The sequence below is a fragment of the Gallinula chloropus genome (genome assembly GCF_964237585.1).
Source record: "Gallinula chloropus genome assembly, chromosome: 1".
In the NCBI taxonomy this organism is placed as follows: domain Eukaryota; kingdom Metazoa; phylum Chordata; class Aves; order Gruiformes; family Rallidae; genus Gallinula; species Gallinula chloropus.
In genome coordinates this window covers 113,363,801-113,379,962 of record NC_140085.1, presented here as the reverse complement: position 1 = coordinate 113,379,962, position 16,162 = coordinate 113,363,801, and the positions used below count along the sequence as shown (strand labels likewise).

The following is a 16,162-nucleotide window of genomic DNA, read 5'->3' as shown; positions in this document are numbered from 1 at the left end:
TTGAAGGTTCTTGGTGCTGGTTTCATTTTGAAAATCAGTAATGGGAGTGCACAGCCCCCAAGGGTCTGAGCACCTGCCTAAGTGTTGGTGTGAGACTGGTTCCCAGTCCGCTGGGCAGCGCTGGGAGTTCAGCTCCTCCCAGGCTCTTCAGCAAGTGCCGGGAACAAGGTCAGGGGCTGGTACCAAAACCAGGTGTCTCGAACGCCAAGGGACTTCTTGTTAGGATGGTTGTTTGGGCTTTTTTGGCGTGGCTTTGTCCAAGCCCCATGCTTCTAGGCCGTTGTAAGAGCACATCTCCAAACTCCCTGTGCCTTGACTCCGTCAGAACTGGAAAAGTCTTCATTTTGAAAATGGAGGAGATTATGAGAATCTTTAGTGATGTTACTTGTTGCTGTTGCTGGTATTCCAGCTAGAGCAGTAATAATACTTGTAAATCACTTTGAATTTTCATGATACTTCACAAGCAGCTATTCATTAATCCCGACAAGGTAGACTTAGTGCTGTTATCTCCGTTTAACAGACACGGTATCAGAGATAGGGAGGTTAAATGCTTTCACTATGGGTGCAATTAGACGGGTCTGTTCAGCTCACTAGCCTGGTAGAAAGGTGAGGTGATAAAAGAAGTGTAAGCTGTTTGGGCCAGCTAAGAGATCCTGGTGCTGGGGAGGGGGCAGAGCTGCCCCTTCAGAGCAGCTTCACCTGTGCCTGAGCACACCATGAGTTGAAATGATGTAAAGGCAGTGGAACAGGTGTTTTGGGGAGATGAGAGCTCACCTGGGAACCTTTCGCAGTGTTTCTACTCCCACCAGCGTCCTGTGAGAAGAGGCACTCCTGGAACATCTGCCCAGCATGTTGGACCTTGCTAGCATTAGATCTGTCAGTGTGATGCTGTTGCTGATGCGTGGGCACCTGTGTTCTTGCTTCTTTCACTGGTACCAGCCTCTTTGCAAAGGTTGTGTGGGCTGCGATCAGGCAGCAAGAACCTATTGCTTCCAGCTCCGCTGCGTACCGGGAGCGCAGCGACATTTCTGATAGCAGCTGTCTGTCTCAGGGGGACGAGGTAATGTGCTGGAGGCAGATTTGTTCAGGTATTATGCTGGGTCGGTGAGGCTACGTACACTCACAGACACAGGCACTCATTCTCCCTTCAGCAAAACTTTGCAGGGAAGAAAAGGCTCTGGCTGGGTCACCGCCCATCCCTTCACACCTGTGGTTCAGAGTCCATGCACAGCTTGATAATAATCTTTTTGGCGGTGATGCCGGCTTATGCAATCGCTGTTGCTTCCACCCACCCCTGCCCTTCCTCTCATTTACTGCTAGTGCATGGGCTTGTGGGGAGCACCTGCAGAATTCAGCCAGGTGCAAACTCTGCATTCGTACTATACATGTAGCTATACAGACTGTACATACATGTTTATGCATATCTACGAGTATATAAACATATCTCTGAATATGTGTATGTGAGTATACACACACACACACACACAAGTAGGCAGTATCATATATCTCTATACACACTTGACTGAGGTATTTCCCATCTGGATGAGTTCCCCGCTCTGCTTTACTGCGTGGCAGTGAAAGCACAGCACTGGCACCGGCACTACGGTGGGACGGGAATGCTGCTGGTTATGGCATCCAGCCACATCACAACTGTGGAAATAAAACAGTTTATCCACACTTGGGGCTTGGTCACATCCCCTGTCTGCAGAAGGGTTAAGTGTATTTGCAAGATGACCATTTCAGGGCTGTTGCTCCTTACCCATCTCTCATCCCTTAACAGGTAATGACAACACACATGGTTGTTCCTTACACCCTTTCTGCACTGGGTTTCTTTTTTTGCCCTTAGCCCTGGCAGACTGGAGGAGGCAGAGGTCTGCTCTGGAAAAGGATGTGAACTTGGGACTGCTTGGGTGTGCTAATCCCTTCACAGTTAGCCACAGTGAGACCTTGAGTTGTAACTCAGCCTTGTTTTAACTGCGTGGTAGTTGGCTGCAGAACAGTGATTCAGTTGCAGAGGGTGATGGTATTAGTAACTGATTATTTGTGCTGACTCAAACTGAAGTCTTGGGCATGCTTCACCACTTCTGGTTAAGGGCCTTCCAGGTAGGCTTTGTAGTGATGACAACCAATACCTACTGTTTCTTTACAGCTGCTCTTTTTATTTAGTCAAAAGTTTTTCTCTCTGCCATGTGTTGAGTGAGCTTCCCAAATTTCATTTTATGCAGGCTGAAGAGCTCGCATACGGGTTCCAAGTAGCTCAGTAAGTCATGAAGGGCCATATGCTCCTCACTTCTAGGCTGCCACATTCTTCCCCCTCCTTTCCTTTTTTTAAAAAAAATGATGGATGAAAAAATAACTTCTCATCCATAAGCACCAACTTGAAGGGAGATCGAAGTCACAATAGGCTCCCAGCACATCTGCTTCCTCTTGGCTGGTGGCTGATTCCATGTCAAATGACCATCTTCCCCCAGAGGTTTGTAAATGTTTTTCTAGTTGGAAAAGGAGAGAGCAAATGGTTGCCTACACACATTTAGGGAGTAATGAAGTTTCAGAAAGGCAAATGTTCTGCTTTAGAGAACTCTCAACAGTAAATAAATAAACCCTGTTTAACTAACCACATTGTATTTCCTTTACACGTTGTTATCTTACACAGTGTCAAGCACAAATGGCAGGAAAATCACCCAAGCCCAACCTAAGGGTACCACTCACTCTGTTTACATTGAGGCTGTCCCCGTGCTTCCACTGTAAGGCTGGGCTGTGGGTCTCTGAAGTAGCTATAAACTCGGTCTCTAGCTAAAACCTCTGCGCTGAGCTGAGACTTAGCAAAGAACAGTCGTGTCAGGAGCGGCCAAGAATGGAAAGGGGGAGAAGGGGAAGCAGCACTTTTACAGACTTCCCCAGTCCAGGAATTAAAAGTAGTCCAAATGGGCATTCTGCTTTAGCAGGTGCTGTTAGGCCTTGTCTGAGCCCAGGGTGGCGTGTCAGCCATCGCCCTCCGTTTGCTGGCTTTGTCAGTTTGGGTCACAACATGCATCTCTGGGCAGCTCTTGTCAGCAAACAGCAAGACTTCTTGAAGTGACCTTTTGTGGCAAGAGACTTGGAAGCCTGTTCCAAGACTTTGCAGCTGTGGTACCCTCAAATAAAGCTGTGGGTGACTTATGTATAAACTCAGGAATTCGGTGCAGGTTTTTGTTACAGCCACTTTCATTTTTTTTAACTTTCCCTTTACGTTTGTGAAGGTTTAGGGGAAAGGAGAGGGGAGGAATTCCAGCCTCCGTGGTGCATGCCATTGTTAGGACATGCTGGAAGTCGTTGGCTGCTTCTGACTGTCTCACTGGGCATCTCCCCAGGTTTCTCGCTGTCCTCTGTGGAAGAAGAAGGGATCCGCCGGCTCTATGTGAACGGTGTCAAAGAGACAGGCCTGGCTTTCAAGAAAGGTAAAAGACTTCTCAAAGTGCTTTGCTTATTGTTTGCTTAATCTGGGTATAGACTGTGAGCTTGTTGGGATGGGAGCTTTACAAACACACCACACGAGGGGCCCAGTCCAAAAGAGATCACTGTCTTTTGGGAAGGATCTGAGGTACGTGGCTGCTCTGCTCTTGGGATCAGTTATGCTGTATAGTCAACCCCTTCATTTCAAGTCACTGTATACGTAGCAGGGTTGGCATGTCCCTTGCAGCTAGAAAGAGGAGCAGGAGCCCTCTCTAGTCGGTCACTGCAAGATAAATGGGTATGGTAGAAGTCATCACAGTGCCATGCTCTGCGGCTGGGATTACTGCCTTGACAGGAAGCGGGACAGCACGTGGACCAGAAACTGGCAGTGATAACAAGGCAGCCAGGCCCATCCCAGGGCAGAACAGGATAGGGTTTAACTGCAGCTGACCCAGGCTGAGGTCAGTCCCAGTGCTGCCATGCCTTTACTGCTTTTCCCATTCATTGCCCTCTCCAGTGTGCCGGCAGCGCTGCTCATGCAGTCACAGGGTGGGCTGCTCAGGGAGCCAGGCACCTGAATCCTAACCAGGTTTTAAAGTACAACATGGGGAGCGCTGAAGAGGGGCACAGACTCATCTCTTCATAAACCATCAGTGCATGCAGAGTCCCCAGAAACACCTTCAGAGCTTTCTTGGCGAGTGGATACGTGCTCTGGCAGAGCTCATTCAATAGTTAGCTGTTGCCAAAAGCGATGGGGGCTGGTCTCCCCCAAACTGCTTGTGCTGACTCTGGCACTCTGGTGAGCCGATTCAGCTCTCTGTCTTGATAGAAAGCTGCCACGGCAGACATGGGTGGATGGCCTTCTGACCCAATAGCAAATGGAGTGGGCTTGTGCTGCAGTGAAATGAGTGGCTGAAGTGGATCGGTGGAGGGATGGGACTGCAGACAGAAACAGGGGGGGCTGCCAAAAGGCCTGAGTGAGGGCTGGAGGGTGGCTGTCTGCCAGCCTGTACCAGGGAAATAAAACTCTCTGGGCTTCTTGAAGGGAGCAAAGACAGTATGAAGGGCTGGAGGGTTTCAGCAGGGCTTCCTTATTTTGCTTTTGGAAGATGTTTCTGCGGCAGTTTAATTGAATGCATGAACACAGACTGCCTCCTGTGGGGCTGAAACGCTAAAACACGCTGTCAGTCCTTGCTCTTGTAACTGATACAAAAAGCCACTGCTGTATGAACGGCATTTGGCAGGGTGCTATGACAAGATGCCCGTAGTTAGCAGAGTGCAGGGAGGAAAACTCTCTCTTCCTCCCATTATTTACATTCATGCTTGCATTTGACTGCACGTGCTACAGCAAGTCTAACCAGAAGAGAGTCAGTATTTCATTTTCCATCTCTTGTCCCATGTGAAAACTTAAATTTTATTTTCTCCTAATAATTTTTATGATCAATCTTTTTATTTTTTTCTGTTGGTCTGTGTCAGCCTAGACCATTGTTGGAATCTGATGTGCTCGACTGTACTAAAATAGATAGAATACTTTGTCCCAAATGATTAAAACCAAGGATTACAAAGAGTAAATGAAGCCCCAGATACGATGTTTATGGTTGCAGGCATATTAATGTGCTGCTGTTATGACATGGCATCACTAAGTAGAATAAATGAAATAATGCGAAATGCTTGACTTGCCTTGTTTTGTCCTTGTTTCAAATATGATTTTATGGTCCATTTACTTGGTAGCTGTTCTATCTAGTTCATTTTATTCTCTCCAAAACTGCATGCCACACAACAGTTTATGGGCACAATTACATGCATTTAGAAAGATCTGTTTTCCTGAGGAAGACTGAAGCTCTTTAGCCTCCTCCCTTTCACATTTCATCACTGTGGGTAGGTAATATATTTTCTGGAGGACACTACTGAGCTCTGCTTGCAGTTTGGGCCTTTTTTTGAGTCTTAAGGGTGGCAAGACTCATCCTTTTGCATGATCCCCTAGCCAGACGACTGCACGGCACAAGGGCAGCTCACCCCCACTAAGCAGCTCTTTCAACCCTGTAAATTCCCACTTTCATCCCTGTAAACTCCAGGATGGTGACTGAGGTGCTGCAGCAATCCCATTGGCAGCTTGGTGGCCATGGCAGAGCATGCATTCCCACTGGCTGTGTCCAGCGGGACGGCTCCTGGGGGGATGCCTCTGTGGAACTGGCATTCTGATGTGGAGACATAAGCTGCAGTGGCAGGAGCTGCCCCAGCAATTGAGGCTGTCAGCACCATCATGCCCTGGTGCACTGCTACCACACAGATTATTTGGGATTAAACCCCGGTCCAGCTCACTGTTGTTAGTTGGGGAACAGACCCGGCTGGCTGAGGGTAAGGTCAGGTGTCCTGCAGTACCTTGGAGGGCTGCACTTTGTTGGCATTGATGTGTCACCTCTGAAGTGAGTGGGAGTCATCTGTTTCTTCTGCAGATCCCCTTTTCCCCTGGGCACTGGTACTATAAATAGCTCCTGAAATCAGATGGAAAACCCCACTCTGACTAATTGAGCAAGCGCTAAACTTTGCCTGTTGAAGCTCTGTGCACTAGGGCGCGATTCGGACAGGGCCAGAGAGGGAGCTCTCTGAAGCATGCCCCACCTGAGTGGGAAATCTTCCCTCCTCTTAGGTGTATGGGTAGGTGAACACTACACATAAAATCCTTCACTTATATGGTAGGTTAAAAGCAAGAATCAAGAGAGCCCAGCTACTCCATCCTTACCCCATCCTGTGTGCAGCGCCTCAGAGGTCTGACTCTGTTCTTGAGTCAGATGCTGATTTACGAGCAGTGTGTTGTGTAGGGTGGCTTGCCTTGCAGTGGCTGCTCCCTTGCAGAGTGATGTGAAGAAAAAGGGGATTATCTTGTTGCTGTTATGTTGTGAGGGACTTCTTGAGCACCACACTGTAGTACCAGCCTGACAATAGCTCTCACAAAAGGCCATCAAATTTCAATATCATTTGCAGTCATAAATGTTTACGTCTAGACATCACACTGTCTGGCACTTCATAAACACCTGCCTGAGCTCCTTGATGTCTGCAGGTAACAGAGACATCAAGTCTTACCTGTTCCTTCCCGTGTTGCAGGCCTGAAAGCTGGCGATGAAATTGTGGAGATTAACAAGAAAGCTGCTGACGACCTGGACTCGGCTTTGCTGAAAGATGCCCTCGTTCAGCCCTCACTCCTGCTGACCGTGCGCACCTACCCTGAGATAGAGGAAGGGCAGAAACTAACGCAGGCACCACCACGCCGCTTGGAAAACCCATCTGACTCCAGTGACAGCACACTGCTGTTTGCTGGGAGCAACCAAGGTATTGGATTCGATGTAGAAATTACCAGGAGGAGAATTTATGCTGGTAAATCACAGAATCACAAGGTTGGAAAAGACCTTTAAGACCATCGAGTCCAACTGTTCCCATCCTATGCTAAACCATATCCCTAAGTACCTGATCTACCCTTTTTTTACACACATCCAGGGAAGGTGACTCAACCCCTTCCCTGGGCAGCCTGTTCCAGGCTCCAACAACTCTTTCACTGAAGGATTTTTTCTGAACACCTAATCTGACCCTGCCCTGGCGCAGTTTAGTGCCATTTCCCCTTGTCCTATCACCTGTCACCTGGCTGAAGAGACTACTGCCCACCTCTCTACAACCTCCTTTCAGGTAACTGTAGGTGGTGATAAGGCCTCATCTCAGCCTCCTCTTCTCTAGGCTAAGCATCCCCAGCTCCCTTAGCCGCTCCTCATAGGATTTGCTGGTGTAATCCCATTGATCCCTGCATGTAACTTCTGTGGTGGAAACAAGAGGAATTACAGTCCAAAGGTGCTGAGTAGATGCTATGTGGGAGCTCTGAAAGCTGTAAGGTGTAGTCTGTGGTAGCAATGAAGAATGTGTACATGGTCAGGCTCTGAAACATGTCATTATCAAATGCACGTCACAGCATCTAGCAGTGCTTCCAGTGAGCTGCAGAACTCACTCACTTCTGGACTGCTCAGGAGGTGTCTTTACCTCCGGATTTTCCCACAGGACATACATATGGCAGGGAAGGAGGAGAGAGTAAACCCTCTCCGAGGTTAGCCAGCAGCAGAGGAGCCCTGTCTGTGTGATGATACACGGCAGTAACTCGCGAGGACAGTTTTCACACCACCTAAAGGTAGGGATTGGCATTACAGCCAAACATACCTATCTGGCCCCGCAGCAGCGCTGCCTTGCTCAGAGAACTGAACTGGCAGAAAACGAGTCCCTGGCACATGGGAATTGTTTGCCAATAGTTTTGCTTCCTAAACCGGCTGAGGAGAAGGCCCCGTGCTGGGGTAGGAGAAATGGCTGCAGAAGAGGAGTGCCTCCTAGAAGGTTGGTAGCCGTTGCCTCTGTAAGCTGGACTTGCACTGGGATAGCTGGAAAGCTCCTGCACCATGTCTCCTCGTACTTGTCTGCTTAGTCAGCTCTAAATTGCAAGCTTCTAAATGCTCCCTAACTTGAAAACAGAAGAGGATGATGGACATACCCAGTGGCTTTAGTTTTTTTGGAATAATTTAAAATACAGGAAAAATGAATGGCCTGGCCAGACAGAAGCAGTTTCTAGAGAATCAAAACTATTCTGAGCTGAGGTAAATTTTGTCTTCCAGTCAAAAGTAAATGGTGTATGAATACGGCAAGATACTTTGTTTTCTCCCCAAAATAAAGGTTTCAGAAATGTCAAAATAATAGGTTTGACAAGTATGAATTGGTTGTGTTTGGTGCATTTGGAATCAGAATCTGGAGTGGAAAGAGATCTGTTAATGCACTTCACTTGGGGTTAAAATCAGCCTTCTCCCAGGACTGGGATGAGTCTGGGGGCAGACTGGAGCTAACCCAAGAGCAGTATGAGTGCATTAGCATGATGCTGAGCTGGAGCAGATGAGCCACAGTGAAAGATAAGTTTGCTTGGGCTCAGGACCAAGCTGACTCGTCTCTGCCTGCAAAGGGTCAGGGAGGTGCAGCGTGCCTTTCAATGCTTCTGGATGCTGCTCTGATTTTGTTTAACATATTTACTGCAAGTGATCTAGCAAAAATGTCATTGTTCAGGTGATGGGAACACGTAGTGGGGAAAGGGAAAACTGGACCCATGGTCTGATTTTGGGGAGTGTGGTGCTTATAGCAAGTGGAATAGCATCAACAAGAAAGCTTTAAAACAGCTCTATGCAGATATCCCTGAGAGGACTGATAAAAGAAACCACATATAAGATATGTGATAAACCCCCAAAGGCAGTTAAAATTAAACATTTCCAGAAGGACATTTTCCCCTTTTAATTTTCACAGAACTTTTCCCAGTTAGGCTTTTGTGCTGAAAAACCGAGCTCATCTGGTACATTTTTATGGCTGGCCACAAGATGCCTCCATTTCCTACCTAACACCAGCTCTTCACGGGCTCCATCCTCTTGTCCTTGCCTGTGCTTTTTCACTGAAACCCGATGTGCTGAGTCCTTGCTTGTACCCCAGATTACCACTGTAGCGAGTGCTGCCTGCCCTGGGTGCAAAGAATTGGCGACTGGGACTTTTGTGTTTATGCAGCGCAGTGATTTCTAAGGCAGAGCTGTCGCACCGCCTGACTCAGGGCCTCAGCAGCGGCTTCAACAAGCAGTTTCTCTGCATCATGGTTTTGAGGGTCTCCGAGGAGTCCTTTTCCTCACCGAGGGTGAGATGGGGCACGGTTTGCCAAATGTGTCTGCAGAGGCATTTGCCTTTTAACATTGTCCACTGACGTGGCACCGTGTGCACCGTATGCAATGAAGACACGGGATGTGGCTGAGGGACATGTCACGGCACAGTCAGACCTCCCACCTCTGCTGCTCTGCAGGCACAACTTCCTTTGTGCTGCTCCCACCTCGAGTCATGTCTGTCCTCCTTTGTGAGCCTCTCCCGAGCCGGGCTTTTGTAGTTATTGCAGTGGTGTGGAACGGCTGCCTGTTTCTCTATCTCCTGTGGTGAGCATGTGAACTGTCTGCTGGGCCAAAGCACCTGCTTCTTAAATAGCTCCCCAGGACTGGGGCTAAGCTTCAGGGCGTCCTTTTCCCTTCAGATTTCTCTCGGTACAGCTGCTCCTGACTTCTGGTGTGCTGTAGTCAGATCCTTCGCTCTTTATTTCACCAGACAGGTGGTACAGGTGCTAGTGCTCTCTGGACGTTTGCTTGCCTTCAAAAGGCAGCACACATTGAGGTGGGAATCACCTTCATTGCTCCTGAAAGAGGGAGAAACCCTTCTTTAGCCAGCAGAAGCAACACAGGAGCTCATCAACAGACAAGCAGGTGTCTGGCAGCTCCTGAAAGTGCCTGTAGCTGACATATGAAACATGCCTCTGAAGAGTGATGTTAAGATGGTGTTTAAAGCTAAACAATGCTGATGCGATAATTTGGGATAACAGCCTGGGCTGGGAGCGAAGGCAAGGATCTGCATCCAAGTGTGCAGTTGGGAGGCAGGTGTTTCAATCTTCCCCACCAATTTCTCTCTATTTAGGTGTTTGTAGAACATAACGTTTTACTGAAGCCTTTCTTCTGTCCCTCTGCTTTTTCAGAGATTTGTTACATAAAATGAGATTCACAGTAAATTTTGCAGAGGAGTGTGTGCTTTTATTTGGGAGGCTGTGGATGTATCTTATATTTTTGGTCTCGGCTCCACAGCTCCTTGTAGAAAGCAGCCAAGTATGAAATACCCGCTGACCCATTTATTTGTGTCCTTGTTGATTACTGGCAGTTTGGCTCACTAGGCAAATCAGCTCACTGATTTCTGTTATATGCTAGCATGCAGATTTTTTCCTTCAGTCCTGTAGTAGTATAGCCCCCCCTTTCAGCAGGGGGGTGAAACGCTGGTGGGTCAGAATGCCAGCAGGTATAAATCACCTGCAGGCACATCCATTCTCCAGAAATTCAGGGTCTGGTTGACCGATCACGCTGATGTCCTATCATTATCTTCTCCACTGGCAATTCTTCTTCAGCTGTGAAGGCAGGAAAGGGTAAAGTTTCTGTGTGAGGCAAATCACATCCTGTGCTTTCGACAGAAAAATGCCGTGTTATAACTTTATTTTTTTAAGGAAGCTTTCCTAATGCCTAATTACTCTGTGGGAGGTCTTCCAGGAGCAAAGTGCGGCTGTGTTTCTGGGACCTGACCTCCCTGCAGTGACTGCCAGTGCTCCTGTTAAATACGACCTCTCTTATAGCTGTTTCATTATCTGTAACTGCCTTGTATACGCCGAGGTCGGGGCTAGAGCTGCAAATCAGCTCTGTGGCAGCGGTTACTTCATTGTGTTTACTTAACAGGTTATTCTTGAAATGACCTTGGGTTTTATAGCTCTAATTGATGTGAAAAATATCATCTTGGGTATGATATATACTTTCCCCTAGGAATTCGCGCTGCATCAGGACTGCAGAGACACTTTTGTTCCTTTCATCTTTTTTTTTCTTTTTTTTTTTCCTTTTTTCCCAGCTTTCAGTCTTCTCTCCTGCTAATGCAGTCTGCATAAATCTGGTTGAGGAGGACTAACTCTCATTCTGTCTGGAGCCTTGCAGCATGCTTTCCTTATTGCCTAAAAGGATCAGTAAGAGCTGTCTCCCATCCCCAAGAGGAGTGTTTTGTCTTCCCAGCCTGCTCCACTCAATCCAGGGAACAAGAGCCTGAAAGCTGGAAATGCAGCCTGGCATCTCCCCAAAATGATAAAGGAAATATTTTGTTATTAGAAGGGGATGTGGGATTTGGAAGCGGGACCAGGGAGCAGCATCAGTATTTGTTTGTGGTCTCCCCACAATTCAATACCTTTTTTTTACTCTGAGGTTTAGACTTTGCACACTCCTGTGTTTTGGAGACCTTTAGCATGAGGGATAACTCCACAAGAATAACCAAGAGCCATATAAATCACTCTGCAGAATGTATAAATGATAAAGAAAGAAAGTACATCCCTGTTTTGAATGGGTATATTAATCTTCTAGATATGAAGCGGGGAGGTATTTGTAAGGAACCTTATTATTTTGTCATTCTGAAAGCAGAAGAACCAGAGGCTGAAGTCAACACACACTCTAAAGACTGTGCTATAAACCGAAACCAACTTGCTCTATATGAATGGCCATTATTTTTCATTCCATCCTCGTCCTGTCACAGGTCCCCTCAGGCTAAGTAATTTGGATTTCAGAACAAGCTGAGACTAACGGTAACCTTAATTTCTTCAGGGTTATTTTCCTGAGGCAGAAGACTAATTTCCTACCTTTTGTAGCATGTTAAAAAAATATTGCTACCAATTTTTCAATTCCAGGGGCATTTACAGCAGCAGCAGCATAAGGGTCTTGCACATAATCAGAGATATGCAGAACCCTTCTTCCCGAAATCTGTTTTCTAAGAGCTTAAAAGCCAAAGCTCAAGGATGCTGCTTCAGCCAGAACCGTGTTCAGAGGTCTCACTCCTGGCTTCTCCCAGGACCTGCCCGAGCTGCTGCTGAAAGGAGCAGCGTGGCTATTGCCACATTAGCTTTTTGCTCTGGGGCTTTGGGTTCCCGTTCAGCTGTGGTCAGCGTGCCTGCTCCCTTACGTGCCCATTTCTAATCTTTTCTGCTGTGTTGCCGCTGCCCCTGCCAGCTCTGCCAGCCTGAGGCTGCGGCACCGCACTCGCAGAAGGCAGAGGTGGGTTTTTCAGATGGCAGCGTCCCTGGTTTCAGAGGTCCCTGAGCACACGCTTCATTTTTAAGGTCTATGAAAACTGTTTATTCCAGAGGGGCTACTCAAGCGTGTTAGGAGAGTTTGACTAGGCTCCTGACCTGGGGACAGTGAAAAGTGCCTGCGGTATGGTTGGTACTGGGAAGGCTTCATTGAATCTGTGTTTTTCCCAAGAAAAACAAATTAATTCAGTGACATTCAGTATAGATTTTTCTATACTTGTGCAATTTATTACCTACTTGAAATGGAAAGGGAAGCAATAGAGGTCTTTTGAAAGGAAAATTGATTTATGGGGTTTGCTCTGTAGCGCTCCAGGAAAGGGGGAGTTCTCTGGCTTGTTCCTATGCTGCTCTCTGGTCATGCAGTGGATTGTAACTGTGATAGTTGTAGCTGGGTTTTACAGCTCTTTGGAGAAGTTATCAGCTCTGTGGGTCTTCCCATTGGGACACAATACCCTAGTGTAAAGGTGCGTTTCCTTATTTTATGTTTCTAAGATAGCCAGAATTATTCTAAAGAAGGAGAAGAAAAATGCATCCTTACCTTTTTTATTGTAGAATTATAGGTGACATTTTTTGTCAAATAAAAATTTAATCTGAGAGAGATTTCCCTAACAATTTGTATTAAAATTGTTACGTTTGTGACAGATTCTCTTTTGAAAGGTACTCTGTTGTCATAACAGGGCCGTTCGCCAGCAGCGTTTAGAAACAGCACTTTCTGGTTTAGGGAGTTGCTGTTGAGCTGTCAAAGAAAGTGATATCCTCTTCATTCAAGACAACAGTCACATATGAACTGGAGCTGTTCAGCTTTGAGAAAAGAAGACTTAGAGGGGATCTGATTAATGTTTATAAATACCTTAAGTGGGGGAGACAAAAGGAAATGGTGAACCTCTATTCAGTGGTCTGTGAGGACAGGACAAGGGGCAATGGCCTCAAGTTGGAGCACAGGAAGTTCCGCACCAGCATGCGGAAGAACTTTTACACAGTGAGGGTGACAGAGCCCTGGGACAGGCTGCCCAGGGGGGTTGTGGCGTCTCCTTCTCTGGAGATATTCAAGACCCCTCTGGATGCCTACCTGTGGGACCTGCCCTAGGGAACCTGCTTTGGCAGGGGGGTTGGACCCGATGATCTCTTGAGGTCCCTTCCACTCCCTATGATCCTGTGATTCTGTGAGGAGCCATTGAAAGCACTTGGCTACCAAAGACTCTGCAGCACTTCTCTCAGGAGCCCAGGCACCCAACTGTCTTGGCTGGGATTTGGCTGGGGTAGTCACATTCTGCCTGGTCCATATTTCTTCCATGGTTTCAGCTCAGATGGGAGTCAGTCATTATTTCTCTCTGACGTGGGGTTAAGCAGAGTGAGAAAGCAGTCGCTATGTTTGATTTCCAGTGTCACCGAGTTTCATCAGTGATAGGAAGACGGAGGCACACAACGCACCTTTTGCAGGGAGGGACAGTGTTGGGTGGACAGGAAAGGATTCCGGGCTGAGCTCCTTGGTCCCTGGCACTTGCTGGCTGGCTGCAGCAATCCCTGCTGATCTCTACCTCATAGCAAAGTATTGTGTGGGGCACTGATAGGTGTAAAGCAACTCGCTTAAGAGACTGAGGCACCTTGGTTAGAGTTACAAACCAAAGCTTTCAACTGTCAGAGTCTGCTGTTGCTTCTTGCCCTCGGTGTGCAACATGCTGGCAGGCAACTGCTCGGGCCAGCACTCCCCCCTTGCTGCCACTGAGAGGACTAAATTCAGTATTGCCCTTTCCACATGCGTAGGAATAAGGTACCGAGATGCAGAGTGTTCTGATTTACGTGCTGCTTTTCGTGTTAGTCGAATGTGCCCTCCTGAGCTTTGCACCACAGCTGACAGAGCTTCACTAGGTGTATTATTTCCACTGCATAAAAAAAAAAAAACCCCAACAAACTAATCTTGCACCAAGAAGCAGGCTTTTTTTAGAGCAGTACCAGATATCGTGGAAGTCTCATTAAAATCTTGAGCGACAGCAGCCCTGCAGATTGGAAGCAGCAGTGGTGGAAAATTTTAGCCAAGCGTTGGCATGGAGCTTAAGCTTTACGTGATTCTCCAGGCCTTTAAGCCCCAGCACCTTTGCTTCAGTGATATAAGACTTCCTTTTACTTTGTTACTTGGAGCCATAAGTAGGGGTTATTTAATGGGCATTAGTCATAATGTCACGGATATTACACTGCTGAGGCAACCTGGGAGCTCGCCTGACCTCCATCTGTGCTGGTGGCCGCATGGATTTGACCCTCTTTTCCCACTGGGTTTTTTTTTTGGATTTCCCTTTTTAATTCCTCAGTGTGGAGTGGAGCCCACGTGCTCTCGTCCCCAGCAAATGGTGGCGGTTGGGGGGAGCGTTCAGGTGCGGCGGGAGGAAATGAGCACATTGTCCTCAGCGCTCCTCACAGAGCTAAATAAAGATTCACAGGGCAAAAATAAAATGATGTAACGAGCCTGACAGAAATGGGGCGGTAACTGGGGGTATGAAAAGGCAGGAACGGGTGGTGTTATCGAACCGATTGCCTCCGTTTAGCAACCGGCAGATAAACCTGCTAAAGTCGGCGTCGGCTTTGGCAGCTGAAGACATTAGAAACACCCTGAGCACATGTACTGTGTGAGTGCTCATTAAGGCCTGAGTGAAAGATTGCTGTCTACTGGGTAAAAGTGTTTAGACTGCAGGAAACAGATTAAGTGGTGTTTTAATATACAGGAAAAGGAGAAGTGGTAGCTTAAAAGCAAAACCCAAACTCCCCCAAACAAACATTATTTGCCTTGGCTTGGGGTGAGAAGCAGCTGTAAGATGTATTTCACACAGCTTATAATGGGGAATTAATTGCAGGGAAAAAAACACAGACTACTCCAAACAAGTTATGACACAGGGCACATTTTTTCTCTAATTTTTCAATGGACAGCTTAAGGTTTTTAAGAATTTTTTCACATATTTATACGAAGACCAGAAAGCTGGTCGTCCAGGTTGACCCAATCTGAGCAAGGCTCAGAAAACCTAACTTCTTCCACAGAAAAATCACTTCTTCAAATACATTTTTTGTCACCAAACAACCCTTACAGGCACATCTTTTTAAAAGGTAAACCCTATCTTTTCAGAAGAGAGGCAAGTCTTCCAGAAGCTCAGCTATGAACTACCTTTTATGTCCTTTTGATTTCATTTGATGTCTGATTTAGCTCCATCCCAGTATGTGGAATACGTTCTGAATTTATTTCCAGATTTCTGCATTCCAGCTTTCCCAAATTATTTCCAAACTCAACAAAGTGGAAATCTTGTACAGTCAGGAAAACTGGTTTTTTTTTTTTTTTTTGTAATGTTGGCTGAAAGCTTGCAAGAACACCACCTGAAAGCTGGGTACTGAGGAGCCCAGACCCAGATCTCTGTCCTCAGTCTTGATGTAGAGAACCATACCTGGGATGCGTTAGTGAATCAACATTGTGCATTAACATATAAGTCCTTGAAAGAAGAGCAGTGACTCTTCAATTGCAGCAAAAGGCCAGCAGAATTTTTCTTATTCATGTAGAAAACATGTTTCTTATGGACTGTCATTTCTGTAACATGAAATATATTTCATTCCAGTATAAATACAAGCAAGTATATACTAGATGTGTGTAATCAGGGTTTGGGTTTTTTCAATATCTCTTCATTTTAAAGCAGTTTGCCATTTAATCTGAATTAAAAAGACCATCCATGCTATTATAGCCTTTTTGGCCAAGCCACACAGTGTGTAGCTGTAAATTATCAGTGTAACAGATGTGTGTTATCATCACTGTGGCCTTTTTACTCACAGCATTGCTGTCTAGCCAAATACTCCTTATAGACAAATATACGTGACTTACCTAAATTGAAACATCTAATTGAAAAATAGCAAGTAACAAGAGAATCAGCATGGGACTAACATAGAAATGGTGCTGCATCTGATGTGCTTAATCACTGTTCATTGTTGTAAAACGTCCAGGTTTCAGCCTAGTAGTGATTAGGAGGGGATGGCTGCTGGACCACTGGCTCCTGACAGCAC

General features: G+C 46.7%; 1 protein-coding gene across 3 annotated transcripts in view; it reads left to right on the top strand.

The window, feature by feature from the left end:
* TIAM1 (TIAM Rac1 associated GEF 1) overlaps nucleotides 1-16,162 on the top strand; it is a gene marked incomplete at both ends in the record, with an annotated part of 83,939 nt that overhangs the window by 42,855 nt on the left and 24,922 nt on the right. For all 3 annotated transcript variants that reach the window (XM_084272004.1, XM_084272003.1, XM_084272002.1), the window contains 2 exons: nucleotides 3,351-3,437; nucleotides 6,538-6,762. In XM_084272004.1, coding sequence (XP_084128130.1) covers nucleotides 3,351-3,437; nucleotides 6,538-6,762 — 312 coding nt within the window. The remainder of the gene's footprint in view (nucleotides 1-3,350; nucleotides 3,438-6,537; nucleotides 6,763-16,162) is intronic.